General features: G+C 36.4%; 1 protein-coding gene across 1 annotated transcript; it reads right to left on the bottom strand.

Moving 5' to 3' along the window:
* Positions 1–1,102: 1,102 nt before the first annotated feature.
* LOC101900445 (lipopolysaccharide-induced tumor necrosis factor-alpha factor homolog) lies at positions 1,103–13,662 on the bottom strand. Its single transcript, XM_005188326.4, has 3 exons — positions 13,552–13,662; positions 13,001–13,468; positions 1,103–1,248 (listed from the first exon to the last, which is right to left on the bottom strand). Exons 2-3 carry the CDS (start codon positions 13,318–13,320, stop codon positions 1,146–1,148), a joined length of 423 nt encoding a protein of 140 aa, XP_005188383.1. The 5' UTR covers positions 13,321–13,468; positions 13,552–13,662; the 3' UTR covers positions 1,103–1,145.
* Between the last annotated feature and the right edge of the window lie 3,066 nt (positions 13,663–16,728).

Genomic DNA, 16,728 nt, shown 5'->3' with positions numbered 1-16,728 from the left:
AATATATATGGGAGCTATAGCTATATCTGAACCGATTTCGATCAAATTTGGCATAACTATTTTCAGGTCCAATCTGATCGTACGTGCAAAATTCCATACTATTCGGACTGATATTACAGGTTTGGTGCACAATAAAAGACAAATCGGACGAAGATATATATGGGAGCTACATCTAAATTTTGACCGATTATCTCCAATTTCAATAGGGTTCGTCCTTGGCCCAAACAAATGTTGTTGGAAAATTTGATCTCAATCGGATAATAAATGCGACAGACGGAAGGACGGACGGAAATGCATAAATCGTCTCAGAATGTGATTCTATGTAGATCATCAAAAGGAACTATGGGTCTATCTCGTTTCCTTTTGCCTGTTACAAACAAATGCACAAAGACATAATACCCTGACCACCTTGTGGTGTAGGGTATAAAAAGAATACCTTTAAGCTATCATTTCTAGTTAAAAGACCAGCAAATTGTTTTCTTTAGGCCGAAGACTTTAAATAGGTCCTTCATAAATATGACACCTTCAGCAGTACTTCTGTAGACCGAAGATCTTCCAGAAGTCTTCTACAGACAGTACAACTTAACTTGTCTTCTATAAAGAGAAGACCATCAAATGGCCTTCTATAGACAGAAGTGATATGGATAGGAGACATTTGAAGATATTTTGTAGATTTCTAAATTTTACAAACCTTTCTTACAAGGGTAACTAGCTGGAATTCTTGTCAGTGCAGCTCTGAATATCAAGTAATTTCACAGCCCCTATTTTTATGTCAGTAGCAGTTTATCGGAGAGTGCATTTTTATCTTTTTTTTTTGTACAAAACATGTACATTTTATAAATAACATTTTTTAATTGTGCCTCGAGAACAATCATAATAATTTTTTATTCTATTTTTTTCCTCTTTGTTTTCTGTCTCTGACTTATCTAAGTTTTACGTAAAATGAAACTATTTTATGGCTTATCTTTATTTAAATAATAAAAATAATAAACTTACAAATCATAATGTTTTATTATTATTTCCTGTAGATGATTAGCGTTGGATTATTTGGCACATTCTTTTATATTATTATTTACAAAATTGTGTTTGTTGTTTTTTTGGTATTTTTTTTATAATAATACTTGTAAGTTAAAAATCAATGGAAATCAGTTATCAAAAGAGCCAATGTAGGAATTGCAATTTGGACAGGTATGGTTGGCAGTTTGACACGAATCCATGCAGTATGGCACACAGACACAAGGCCAGCAACTGGAAAATTAAAGAAAAAAAGAGATTATTATTAATATATTTAAAAATAATTTATAGAATTTTTTTGAATAAAGAAATGCAAAAAAAAAACAATCAAATAGAAATTCCCATAAAAATGGGGTGAACAGATTTAATACGCATCATAAAATAAACATCACATAACTCCTGATTTATATTGGAGCGTTTGTGTCTCTCATTTTCTGTCATGATTTAAACACAACAATGCAGGGTGAGATAAAAACCAGTAAAGAAAGTCTTAACGTCGGGCGGGGCCGACTTTATGATATCCTACACCACTTTGCTAATTTTGTAGAGCTCCACATAACAATTAAAAGTTTTTGTGGGAGAATTCAGTCATACAGGCTATGATTATAATTATACTTTAAAGTTCAAAGGAGTAAATATACCGAAGCATTTGTATCTTTTAAATTCGGAATTGTATTTCCCATTTTGTGCACAATTAATTTGAAATCGGATAAAGATATATATGGGAGCTATATCCAAATCTGAACCGATCTCGATAAAATTTGGCAAAAATATTTCTGAGCTGAATTTGATGTATTTCCCTGAATATCGTTGTTACGGAGTGCATATTACGGTTGTGGGTAACAAATACAACAAATCGGAAGAACAATATATATGGGAGCTATAGCTATATCTGAACCGATCTTCACCAAATTTGACATACTAGCTTCTAGACTCAATTCGGTCGTAAGTGCCAAATTCCATCCCATTTGGACACATATTAGACGTTTGGTGCACAATAAAAGGCAAATCGGACAAAGTTATATATATCCAAATCTGAACCGATCTCGATAAAATTTAGCAATTGTATTTCTGAGCTGTATTTGATATATTTCCCCAAATATTGTTGTTGCAGAGTGCATATTACGGCGGCGGTGGACAAAAATAACAAATCGGATGAACAATATATATGGGAGCTATATCCAAATCTGAACCGATTTCGATCAAATTTGGCACACATTTTTCTAGGCCTAACTTGGCTGCATATGCAAAATTCCATACAATTCGGGCTGATATTACACGTTTGGTGCACAATAAAAGGCAAATCGGATGAAGATATATATGGGAGCTATATCTAAATTTTGACCGATTATCTCCAATTTCAATAGGTCGCAATGAATGCGATCTGTACTTTGTTTACAAAAATACATGGACAGACGGACGGACGGACATGCATAAATCGACTCAGAATGTGATTCTATGCAGATCATCAAAAGGAACTATGGGTCTATCTTGTTTCTTTCTGCCTGTTACAAACAAATGCACAAAGACATAATACCCTGACCACCTTGTGGTGTAGGGTATAAAAAACTGCAACAAAGTCAAATACCATAATTTTTAATTTTATTGAATCGAAGCAAAAAATGTCCGAAGTAGCATCAAATTTTAGAATAAGTTTAGATTTGTTCGAATTGGTCACCTTTGGCACGAATTATGGCCTTCAAACCGTCACACGCCGCCCGAATGTTGCTCTGCGGTATTTTGGCCCATTCCCGGCGAAGCGATTGCTTGATGTGATCGACACTTTAGAATATATTAGTGTCAACCTTGCTTTTCAAAATAATCCAGAGACAATAGTCCAACGGATTGGTATCCTGAGATTTTGCTGGCCACTGTGCGCTGGTAATGAAGCGAGGAACCTCATTTTGTAACCATTCTTGCGATGGTTCTGAGTCCTGTTGGAATGTTCAAGGTCTGCGGCCAAAATGTTTGTATGCCCAAGAATATATAATACGCGATAATATTCGACATTTATTCTGATGCCAAGCGGTTAATAAAGCTGTTATGGCAGCCCACACCATCACCATGGCCGGTTTGAGGCTTGAGTTCTGGTGGCCAAGCGAAGGTGCACATTTTAAGCTGACCTCTTTGGCTGGACAACGAATGTTTTCTCATCGGAGAAAACTAAATTCCGCAGTTAACCACTTTCGACCAAGCGAAGCAACTCTTTAGCTCTTTTGAGTCTATTTTCTTTCAGTTGCACTTTTTGGAATTTCAATGGCTTATTATGCCCTTAGCCATATGGCTACAGAGGGTATATATCATTTCATACGGCCAAAACGTGCCTCATCGAAATAATGGTTCTAGACCCCAGGTCTCTTTGGACCAAATAAGTTTCAGGACATTTCAGGAGTCGATCTACCGATGTCCAGCCGTCCGTCTGTCTGGCTGATGCGCTTCATAACTCTCGAATGATGTATCCGATTTGATCCAAACTTGGTTGATCGTAGTATTATTATCAAACTTAGATCGACTTCGGAGATGGGGACTATCGGTCAACTCCTTCTGCTACCTCCTCCATAAAAGGTTGAAATTTTCAAAGAAAATATTTTACTGCACATTAACAGAACGGATAATCCGAGTTTGCTCCATCTTTGTAAATCCTAATATTTACTTCAGTGCTAGGTCAAGTGCGAAAATGCACAATATCGGTCCACTTATTCCGGTACCTCCCCCACAAAGGATAAAATTTTTTAATAATTATAACTCTTATAAAATGTGATCTAAGAGTTCGATTGTCTTCAAATTACACACATGACAATATTTTTATTAACCCAAGGTCTGTCCACTCCTTCTGGTACCTTCCCCGCAAAATGTCAAAATTTTGAATATCCATGAGGATCATAAGTCGCGAAATTAACAACCGATTCCATTTAGACTTGACACATCTCAATATTTTCATGAACACAAGATCTGTTATAAAGATGTTAGAGATCGCACCATTTCTTCTGGAACCTCCCCCACTCCTTTTGGTACCTCCCTCGCAAATTATCAAAATTTTGAATATCCATGAGGCTCATAAGTCGCGAAATTAGCAGCCAATTTGATTCAGACTTGGAACATCTCAATGTTTCGATCATCACAAGGTCTGTTATAAAGATAATAGGGATCGGACCATTTCTTCTGATACCTTTCGCACAAGGGTCAAAGTTTTAAATAACCAAAAACAATTATATAAAATCCGAAATAAGCATCTGGCTCTCTTCATTTTCCACACATTCTATTATTTCTACTATTTCTGCTGTGAAGATGGGATATATCGTTAGAATCCTTCTGGTACATCCCCCACGAAGGGTCAAAATTTTGAATATCCATGAAGCTCATAAGACGTGAAATAAAAATCCGATTCCATTCAGATTTGGTACATCACAATATTTCTGTCAACAGAAAATCTGTTATAAAGATATCGGATATAGATATCGGACCATTTCTTCTGGTATCTTCCCCACATAGGGTCAAAATTTTGAAAAATAAAATGATGTTTAAAGAAAGCGAAGTAAGCTTTTTTGATAGAACAGGATCTGTTGTACCTCACCCCAAAGGGTTACAATTCCAATTATTTTATCTGTCATAACTTGCGCAACAAGTCAGCGATTCTTTACAACTTGCTATATTTAAATATTTTTCTCACCCAGAAACCTGAGATGGAAGTTATGAATTCGCATAAAATTGGATATAAAGTTCGATTTTCTTGTATTTTTCACTCCGATATATTTATCTGTATTACAGGAAGTATGAAAATGAAATGGTTCGGTTGCTTATACCTGATACCTCACGCACATTTTCACATTTTCTAAAAATTATGACATATCTCATATAAATTGAAGGAAGTTACTAATAAAGTCCAAACATGTCACGTCGCAATATTTATATCACATTTATTTAGGTCCGATACTAATAGGTCAATATTGGCCCATTCCTGCGGAACCTATTCCAAAGAGGACCAATAATTTGAATGATCGTAACAGAAGTCAAAATATATTTAAATAGTCAAACATCGGCTGAGTGTATACATTTGTCGGCAAAACCGACAAAACCGACTTAAAATTATCAAAAAAAAAAAAAAAAAAAATAAATAAATAAATAAATAAATAAATAAAATTCAAAGCTGGAAAGTTATTTTCAAATTCTCTTAAGAATTCATATCTCATTATTTTGCCCATCTATGCAATTGATAATTCTCCCAATTGCCATTTTTTGATGAGAGAGGAGAGGAGAGAGAAACTTTATTTCTTAACAACCTCTCGTATCTAAAAACTGACATTTGTGAAATTTTTAACTACCTAATATAAATTTGGATGAATATCAGTATCCAATTCAAAATTTTAAATAGCTTTATCTTGTATTTTTTGTTCTTGGCTAATGCTGTTGAGTTGTAATATTTTCGTATTAATATTAGCCGGTTTTACTTAACACACTTTTGGTCAAAATGCTATAAACGGCTTACTCATGTCTTTATGCCCCTTCTAGAGTTCATTGGTCGTCAGTGTAAACAATTTTCTGTTACTGGTTTTGTCTTTAATCTGAATGACGAATGCATTTGTCGTTGACGAAGTTGTTTATGACACTCAGCTGCAGTTGTCATGTGATGATGTGGAGAGACCCTACTTACATACATACATACATATATATACAAGGGTTATAATAGTAGATTTTATTGAGAGTTTTTCGGGGGAGAAACTGAAGAAGATATCGGGTTTATAATTGTGGATTCTTTTTTTACCCTCCACCATAGTATGGAGGGTATATTAAGTTTGTAACACCTCGAAATATACATTTTAGACCCCACAAAGTATATATACGGGGTGAGATGAAAAAACTGCAACCACTTTCTGACTGCTGTCATTTCTAAGCCATTCATTCGACATCTGTTAAAATAATTCCAGTGACAGCTCATTAAATTGTTTACAAGTGTACAAAAGCATTTTGATGAGAATTTTCCAGAAAAAAAGTTATTTGTTAGGGAATTCAAGCCTGATAGTGCGATTTTTTTATATTTGTCTGGAAAACAACAGGCGGCTATCGTTAGAGCACTCTAGCATTTAAATGTGAAAAAATCTTTTGGGTCTCGTACCATCGCTCGTAACCGTGATACAGGTAGTGTAGCCCGACGACAAGGAAGTGGACGAAAAAAAAAAATAGCAACATCAGCAGAAATGGTTCAATAACGGTACCTCCCGATATTCGGTATTGATGATTTTAGTGACATTATTTACCAGAATTGTTTTAAATTTGGTGTTTGAAGTTCGTAATGGATACTACAGCCTAAGACAGGTCCACGTCTTCGTATGGCCCCCATATAAAGGTACCTCCCGATATTCGGTATTTTTATGATTTTAGCGACATTATACGCCGGAATTGTTTCAAATTTAGAATTTGAAGTTCGTAATGAATACTACAGCCTATGACAGAAAATTGTTTGTGCAGGTCCACGTATAGCCCCCATATATCGGTACCTCCAGATAATCGGTATTTTGATGAATTTAGCTACATTATTCACCGATTTTTTTTCTAAGTTTTGCATTTGAATATTGTAATGGCTTATGAGTTGCCTATACAGGTCCACGTCGGCGTATAGACCCTAATATACGGCTACATTCGGTATTTTTAAGATATTAACAGAATTTTTAACGGATTTTATTATACCCTCAGCCATATGGCTACAGGGGCATATATCATTTGATACGGCCAAAACGTGCATAGTCGAAATAACGGTTTTAGACCCTAGGTCTCTTTGGACCAAATCCGTTACAGAACATTTGGAGTCGATCTAGCGATGTCCGTCTGTCTGCCTGGCTGGTGCGCCCGATAGCTCTCGAAGGGAGTATCCGATTTGATCCAAATTGGGTACATCGTAATATTTTTGTCAAATTTAGATCGAGTTCGGAGATTAGCAATATCGATCCACTCCTTCTGATACCTCCCCACAAAAGGTCGACATTTTCAAAAAATATATTTTGTGCACAAAAAGAGAAATGATAATACGATTCTGCTCCAACTTTGCATATTCTAATATTCGCGTCCGCGCTAGGTCAGGTGTGAAAATGGACAATATTGGTCCACTCCCTCAATTACCTCCCCCACAAATGGTCAAAACTTTGAATAATTACTACTCTCATAAAATGTGATGTAAAGTCCGATTGTCTTCAAATTTCACACATCCTAATATTTGTATTAACCCATGGTCTGGTGTGAAGGGGGAATACATCGGTCCACTCCTTCTGGAACCTCCCCAACAAAATATTGAAATTGTGAGTACCCATGAAGCTCATAAAACGCCAAATTAACATCCGATTCCATTTAGACTTGGCACATCTGTCGCAATATTTATATCATATTTTTGGATCCGATAGGAAATGGTCAATATTGGCCCATTCCCAAGTCAATATAGGCCCATTCCTTCGGGACCTGCTCCATATAGGGTCAAACGTTTGATTAATCTTAACAGAAGTCAAAATATATTTAAATAATCGAACATAGGTTGAGGGTATATATCTGGCGGCAATACCAAGTGATACTTTTTAACTTGTTTTTATTCAAAGTTCGGCCAGCCGAACTTACAGCTTTTTTACTTGTTTAAAATATATTTTTTTTTACTTATTTGTGGATTATCAAAAAATTTGGTGATAAGATCGTGGAATTTGAAAATTCTGCATTTGAAAATATATTTTCTCAAAACACTTATTTCGTCATAAAATTGCTAAATTAGGCAGCCCTATAACCAAGTGCTGCCACTAACCGAACTGTGTTAATTATAATTCGAAACAGAAAAACCAAACAAATCCACAATTACAAGTTTTGAAATGCTCCAAGTTTTTCATTTGCTCGTTCGTTGTTACTGGCACTATCAGTCAGTTGTTTGAACAGCAGAATGTTTAGAAATCGATCGGTGGCGGCCGTCGCATACAAACATTTGCACATACGTACATACATATTTTCTATAAACATTCGACTAAAACATACGTCGGATGAGTGTTAGCTGAAGTAAAACACATTTTCGAAAAAAAAAAAAAAAAAAAAAAAACACAAAAACATTTCATGAAAATAATTCTGAGTACAAATTGCAAATATATATGTCGGATGTATGTATGTTTAATTGTGGCTGTTTGTTAGGGTATTCCCATAGGCGTATTTAAATGTGTAATTTGAGAAAAAAAATATTCTAATTTCCATTTGGCCTTTGTCATGCGTCACAAATTATCAGTAACTGACCCTTAAGCGCCACCACTTGTTGATGTGTATGATTGTGATGGAGATGAATGAATTTAGGGGGAGGCGGGGCTTACGTTGTACAATTGCTTTGATTTAATTTCAATTTGCTATGAGTCACTGCAAAAGTGCGATTGTAAACATCAGTGGTTGTTGTGAAAATAAGTAATGGCTCTTTGTCGCATTGTTGCTGGTTGCGCTTATGGTGCAATGTCGTAAAAGAGGAAACAATTACGCATACAAGTTCGTATTTTGAAACACCAATTGCTAGAATCTAAAATTGGGAGGATATTGGGCCCCTCGAAAGGGGGGGGGGGGGGTTATGTTTAAAAAGTTTAAATGGATTTGTAATACACTTTATATTGGAAAATACTTTTATTCCGAAAGACCTTCTAGGGTTTCGATAGGTGGCACTTTTTGGATGGGTAATACGAAAAACAAGCCTGTGCTACAATTTCCCAGTCATTGTGTGGCAAGTGGGAAATTTCATTTGGAGATTATAGTATTTGGTTAGTAGATCAAAATCCCAAAAGGGCTTTGGGTTCCGAGGCCAACAATTTTTTAAGGGCCATTCACATTGGCTGTTGCACAGTGTTAATAATGGGGATTTCCTACAGATAAATTCTCATAGGATTGCAAAACCTTCAAAAGGCCGTTACAAGGTATCCAGACGACCGAAAAAAAAACAAGTAAAAACGAAACTAACTTTTATCCTGGCCGTACTTCCATTTTGAAGGAACTTGATTGAGAGTCACTAGGCCAACAGGAGCCTAGATCAAGGAAGCAGCCTATTCTGTATTTTTGTAACTTCAGGTGAGTAAAGTGAAACCAAAGATCTTGGAAACGCGACCGCCGAAGCGAAAAAAGTCCAGGACAACGAGATACCTGAGTGAGTTGGTAAAGCCACCAGGAAGGGGAAAGAGCGAGTTGTCAAAAGCCGCTCAAGAACACCTGGGCCAAATCCAGTGAGTTGACAAAGCCACTGGGATAAGAACAGGGGAAGCTGCTGGGAGTCCACTTATCTCGGAGCCGAACGAATATTCGAGATCCCTCCAAGGACTCTATGCGATATCCTGATTGTAAATATATTTAACCGGAGAATAATAAACCGGGGTGATCCAATATTAATAGAGAGACTCGTATTTTCCTTACTTCCGTCGCTGACAGAAATAAATTTCTGTGACGAACTCTGGCCACCGCGAGCTAACCTCAGCAAACGCAGGAATCTGAGTCGTTACAGTGTTAAAAAAAAAATCCGAGAAAAATATACCTCCAAAATGACATGGGGGCTATACGAAGTCGTGTTCCCTCATAAGTAATTTTTTGTCATAGGCTGTAGTGCCGATTTCGAGCTTAATATTCGAAATTTGAAAAAAAAAATCCGGCGAGTAATGCTGCTAATTAAAATACCGAAAATCGGCAGGTATCGGCAGGTATGTGAGGGCTATACGAAGATGTGGATCTTCATAGACAATTTTCTATTTTGGACTGTAGTCCCCTTTACTAACTTCAAATATGAAATTTGAAACAATTCCGTTAAAAAATTTCGCTAAAATCGTCAAAATACCGAATATCGGGAGGTATCGTTATATAAGGGCTATATGAAGACGTTAAACCTGCATACCCGATTTTTTGCTCTAAGCTGTAGTACCTATTACGAACTTCAACTACGAAATTTGGAACAATTCCGGTTAATAATGTCGCAAAAATCTTCAAAATACCGAAGATCGGGAGGTATCGTTATAAATGGGGCTATGCGAAGACGTGGACCGACATGACCCGAACATAACCTGCCTACTGGCAAAATACACACGTGTGCAAAATTTTAACTTCTCTCTCTTGTTTTTTTTTTTTGGGTCTATGTTGGGTCTGTCATGAATATTTCAAGAAGTTACAAACGGAAAGACAAACTAAATGAACCCTCCATAGAATGGTGGAGGGTATACAATTCAGAGATCTGCTTGAGGTCTTATTAGAATGATCTCAGCTATACCTTTTGAGGCCTTCTGTTTAGAAATGAACTTCTCGACATTTTCTCTAGAATATCATCTGTAGATCTTTTGCATATAGCTGACGATCTGGAGGTTCTACCATGGAAATTCTACTTTCTGGAGTTCTTCTATGCATAAAGGGTCTTCAAGATGATTTTTCTAGTGGAAGGTATGCAAAAGTCCATCTAGGAAACCTTTATGCATGGAAGACCTCCAGAAAGTAGAACCTCTAGATGGTCTGCTATTTGCCCCCAGCTGATATTCTATATAAAATCTCGAGGAGGCCATTTTTAAACAGATGGCTTCATTCACCGAGGGAAGCAGGATCTATTTATCTATTGATTAACAACATAACGTCCGGATGGCCTCCTATTCGCAATAGACCCCATTATATTTTATAGAAAATTTCGAGAAGGTCATTGCCAAACAGAAGGCCTCAAACTGTTCTTCCAGATTGCCTTGGTTTTCGAAGATTGTCGAGAGGTTCTCAATGGAGGTCTTTTCTATTTTTATTTTCTATACATTTCATTTTTAATAGAAGTCTTCTACATATGGCAGGCCTTCAAGGCAAAAAAACTGCAGAGAACCGTTAAAGGATGTCCTATTTTTGGAAGACTTTGTGAAGATCCTTAATATTTTAAAGACCCTCTGGAGGTCTCTTTTATTTCAAAGACTTTTGATGGATATTCTATGAGAGCAAAGCCTTTAAGAGATCTCCTTAAAGGAAAACCTGTCTATAGGCTCTGTGTATTGTGAAGACCTTCCCGAGACCTATTTTATTAAGAGTACATTGTAGAGGCTCTCTATAGATTTTGGACCTTCAAGGTGTTCCTTATATTTAAAGAGAGGCTAGTGGTCTTTTTTTAATTCAAAACGTCTTTCTAAGGTATTTTGTAGATGGAAATCCTTTAAGAGTTCTCAAATAGCGGAACTCTCTCTAAAGGTCCTCTGTGAAAACCTTCCAGAGCTATTTTAATTTTGTAGACATTTTTGAGTACATCTGTTTAAAAGACCTCCTTAAGATCATTCTTATTAAAAAGAGCTTTCAGTGAAGATCCTGCAGGGAGGAAGGCTCTTCGAGGTCCTCCATTTTAGGGACAATTGTTATAGGCTATAGAGATATCTATTCAAAGAAGACTTTTTTGATCTCTTCCAAGAGTTTTAAACGGATATTTTTGTATTTAGTCGAACCTCAAGTAGTGGTCTGCTGAAAAAGGGGTGTCTTATAGAGAAAATCTGTCTAGAGGTTTTGCATATTGGGTGAATTTTCTATGTAGCATAAATCTCAGATATATTCTAAAGATGGTAGGCTTTCACGAGCGACCTCTTCTATATTTTGACGATATTTTAGAAGAAGTCTAAATGTTGAACATATAGAAGACCTCTGGAGGACGAAATGTTTAGGTCTTTAATAGCCAGATAACCTTTAAGAGATGGAAGGCTTTAAAGAGATCCTCTAGTATATTTGAACCCATTCGGAAGGTCTTCTGTAGATGAAATGACTTCAAGGAATTTTCTGTAAAGAAGGCTAAGGGAGATATCTCCCTTATTTAGAAGACAAAAGAGGACAAACTTTTGAAGGGGCCCTCTTCTATATTTGGAGGGTCCACCAGAGGCAACTTCATATGGAAGTAACTTGTAGAGAAGAAATATGACATTTTCTGAAATTCTTATAAAGAGAAGTTAATTTTGAGAATTTATGTAGACAGAAAACCTTCTATAAATAGATATATTTGGAAATTGAAGATCCTAAATAGGTATTTTAACAAGTCTCGGTTGGAAGGCTTTCAAAAGGTTTTCTTCTATATTTTAAGCGCCTTTTAAAGATATAAGGTCCCATAAATGACCTTTGGAGAGATCGCCTTTAGATAAAGAATTCAAGGGATTGAAGACTTTATATTTCCTGCTCCATTCCTACTCTTCATAACGAATCTACTACTTTTCTTCCTTCCTTGCGCCCATTATTGAATCCATAGTTATCCTCATAGCGAAATTGATAAGTACAGCCCTATTCCAACAAGTTTAGTACAATTCAGTACTTTTTTATAAGTCATGGTTTCCAATTTGATACATCTATCCAATACCCAATCAGCGATCGTCATTCAAAATTTCACAATTCTAGCTCTGTCCGTTTAAGTACCTTTTTAGTATTTTCTCTCACTCTGCTCTCTCTCTTTCTCTCTCTCTCTCTCTGTGGCACACAGATCATTCAATTTTAATTTTTTTAACACTATCTCTCACCCTGCTGTCTCTCTCTCTCCCACTCTCTCTCTCTCTCTCTCTGAGAAATATTAACAATGTGTTGCAAAGCAATTAGCAAATTTCATATTAACTCCATTTTCTGGTGGAGGGTCTAAACACACATCCTGAATTCCTATCATCGCTAGAGGATCTTATCTAGCGACTGTGAAAATATTTCCACTAATGAATTGAATTCACTTTTATTTATAAAACTTTGTTTTGTTGTTTTTTTTTCAAATTCCATTTTCGAAATGAACAACAAATTTCCAAGTAATTCACCCTGATGTTGTTCGACCCGTTGATTAGATTATCAGCTATCAAAACCCCTCGACAGTAGCTGAAGTTATCGTATAGGTGATTAATTCAGCGAACAAAATAAATTCTCCTGTCTCAATTCAATACTCATATTCATAATCAATTTTTATGGCAAATTATTCATTTTTTTTTTTGGATTTCATGGAAATCCCCGATGCCATGGAGGAAAAAAATACTTTCAAAATACTTACATGAACAAGCACAGACACAGCGCCCAACAATGGGTCCTGGAATTGGCTGAATGTTTCACCGTTGTCATGATGTCGGCATGACACGAAGGACACTGCATACGTGTCGGCTGGTTGCCCAAACCAATCAGCTGGGGACGGGTCTGAATGATCACCGTTGGTGGCTGTTGCACCTGGGGTTGTGGTGGTGGGGGTTGATAATTTTGTGCTGGCTGGGGCATTGGGGGATATAGATTCGGTTGCTGTTGGCCCGGTTGGTAGTAACTGGCAGGTGTATAGCCTGGCTGAGTTTCGGTGTATGGTGGAGGTTGTGACTTATCCATGGTTTTTAAAGTGGCGTTTGTTTTGTCTTCTTCTTTTTTGTCGAAAGTATAACCGGAAATTGGCTATTACTACTTTATATTCTTATTGGGTTATTCTATATACGATTTCTTCTGTTTTTTCGTTCGTTTGCTATCTATTTTTGCTTTGCTGGAAGATAGCAGATAAGTGGAGAGAAAAAAACACTTGTGTTTATTTTTCTCGCGATAACCGGGGTGCAGTGTTTGACTCACCACTTTCGTTCGTTGTGTCTCAATACTTGGGCAGTTAGATGCCGACTAAAATGTTGGATTCAACCTATCATTGGCTATATGGGCAGCAGAAAAGCAGAGTGCTGGTTTTCTTGCCTGCTTGCGTATCGCTGTGTGAGGGAGGGTTTGGGTGTGTATGTGTGTGTGTGTGTTCTACTGTTAAAGTTTGTCAACTAAGAAAAATTCACAAAAATAATGTTTTTTATTTTCTCAATGTGTACTTGTGCCAATAATGAGTGACGATCTTGTTATACCCTCCACCATAGTATGGAGGGTATATTAAGTTTGTCGGTATTTTGATGATATTAGCTACATTATTTACCGAAATTGTTTCAAATTTGGTATTTAAAGTTTGTAATGAATGGTACATCCTAAGACAGAAAATGAGCCATGAAGGTTTACGTCTTCGTGTAGCCCCCATATAACGGTACCTCCCGATATTGGGTATTTTGATGATTTTAGAGACATTATTTATCGGAACTATTTCAAATTTGGTACTTAAGGTTCTTAATAGATATTGGGCCTTAAGACAGAAAATGGGCCATGTAGGTCCACGTCTCCGTATAGCCCCCATATAACGGTACCTCCCGATATTCGGTATTTTGATGATTTTAGCGACATAATTTACCGATATTGTTTCAAATTTAGTATTTGAAGTTCGTCAATAATACTACAGCCTATGACGGAAAATTGTCTGTGCAGGTGGACCTGTCTTCGTATAGCCCCCATAAAACGGTACCCCCCGATATTCGGTATTTTGATGATTTAGGCATTATTTACCGGAACTATTTCAAATTTAGTATTTAAAGTTCGTAATAGATAATACATCCTCAGACAGAAAATGGGCCATGTAGGTCCATGTCTTCGTATAGCCCCCATATAACGGTACCACCCGATATTCGGTATTTTGATGATTTTAGCGACATTATTTATCGAAATTGTTTCAAACTTCGCATTTGAAGTTCGTAATGAATACTACAGCCTATGACAGAAAATGGCCTGTGCAGGTCCACGTCTCGGTATAGCCCCCATTTAACGATACCACCCGATATTCGATATTTTGATGATTTTAGCGACATTATTTACCGGAATTGTTTCAAATTTCGCATTTGAAGTTCGTAATTAATACTACAGCCTATGACAGAAAATCATCTGTGCGGATCCACGTCTTCGTATAGCCCCCATATAACGGTGCCCCCCGATATTCGGTATTTTGATGATTTTAGCGACATTATTTACCGGAATTGTTTCAAATTTCGTATTTTAAGTTCGTAATGGATACTACAGCCTATGACAGAAAATTGTTTGTGCAGGTCCACGTCTTCGAATAGCCCCCATATAAGGGTACCCCCCGATATTCGGTATTTTGATGATTTTTGCGACATTATTTACCGGAATTGTTTGAAATTTCGCATTTGAAGTTCGTAATGGATACTACAGCCTATGACAGAAAATTGTCTGTGCAGGTCGACGTCTTCGTATAGCCCTCATATTATAGTACCTTCCGATATTGGGCATTTTGATGATTTTAGTGACATTATTTACCGGAATAGTTTCAAATTTGATATCTAAAGTTCGTAATGGATACTACATCCTAAGACAGAAAATGAGTCATGTAGGTCCACGTCTTCGTATAGCCCCCATATAACGGTACCCCCCGATATTCGGTATTTTGATGATTTTAGAGACATTATTTACCGGAACTATTTCAAATGTAGTATTTAACGTTTGTAATAGATACTACATTCTAAGACAGAAAATGAGCTATGCAGGTCCACGTCTTCGTATAGCCCCCATATAATGGTACCTTCAAATATTCGGTATTTTGATGATTTTAGCGATTTTTTTTTACCAGATTTGTTTCAAATTTGGTATTTGAAGTTCGTAATAGATACTACATCCTAGGACAGAAAATAAGCCATAAAGGTTTACGTCTTCGTATAGCCCCCATATAACGGTACCCTCCGATATTCGGTATTTTGATGATTTTAGCGACATTATTTACCGGAACTATTTCAAATTTGGTATTTAAAGTTCATAATAGATATTAGGGCTTAAGACAGAAAATGGGCCATGTAGGTCCACGTCTTCGAATAGCCCTCATATACGGGTACCCCCCGGTATTCGGCATTTTGATGATTTTAGCGACATTATTTACCGAAACTATTTCAAATGTCGTATTTGAAGTTCGTAATTAATACTACAGCCTATGACAGAAAATGAGCTATGCAGGTCCACGTTTTCGTATAGCCCCCATATAATGGTACCTCCCGATATTCGGTAGTTTTAAGATTTTAGCTACATTATAAACAGATTTGTTTTTCAAGTTTCGCATTTGAATATTGTAGTAGCTTGTGACAAAAATTGCCCACGGATATATTCGGTATTTTTAAGATTTTAAGAGAATTTTTAACGGATTTTATTTTTTTGAAAAATGTTAAATTTGTACCAAATGGTGGAGGGTATTCAAAGTTCGGCCCGGCTGAACTTAAAGCTTTTATACATGTCTAAGTACACATCATTGTGTGTAATGAGAGAGTGTGTGAGAGATATAGAGAGAATGAGAGCACACATCTTCATGGGTTGCCAAGGTAGGTCTATTTTTTTTTTCAAAAGCACTGTGTGGAAAATAAAGGCCTATATATATATCTATGTGTGTAAAAGGTTAGTGAAATAACTGACTGACTAAGAGTCAATGCCCAGACGAAACGGCTGAAGCTAGAATCTTGAAATTTTGCACAAGGGGTTTTCGGAAATTCGGACTAAAATGTATTAAATATTAAATACTTTGTATTGGACAAACGGAATGAGCAAGAAATCTGAAATTCAGAATGTGAATCACTGATGGAGTGCAGGATAGATGTACCAAAGGGTAATCAAAGGGAAATCAGAACTTTTAGGTTAGGAAAATTTCTAAAATGATACTAAATTTCTAAAATGGTACCATTTGATATTATGTGGACGCAAAGAGCTAATATCTTGAAATTCGGTATGATAATTAAGGATGTAAGGAGTAATTTTAAATGTGGTTTTGGAAATGTGTACTAAGTGGGCGAACTGTACCAAGTAGTACTAAATTTGGAACAGTTTGGATTGAAAGGATGAAGGTAAAATTTTGAAATTTTGTATTGCTGTCCGTATTAATGGTAAATTTGCTAT

The sequence above is a fragment of the Musca domestica genome, unplaced genomic scaffold, assembly GCF_030504385.1.
Source record: "Musca domestica strain aabys unplaced genomic scaffold, Musca_domestica.polishedcontigs.V.1.1 8, whole genome shotgun sequence".
NCBI lineage: Eukaryota > Metazoa > Arthropoda > Insecta > Diptera > Muscidae > Musca > Musca domestica.
Note: the sequence above shows the minus strand (reverse complement) of the source record. Positions and strands in the feature narration are given on the sequence as shown.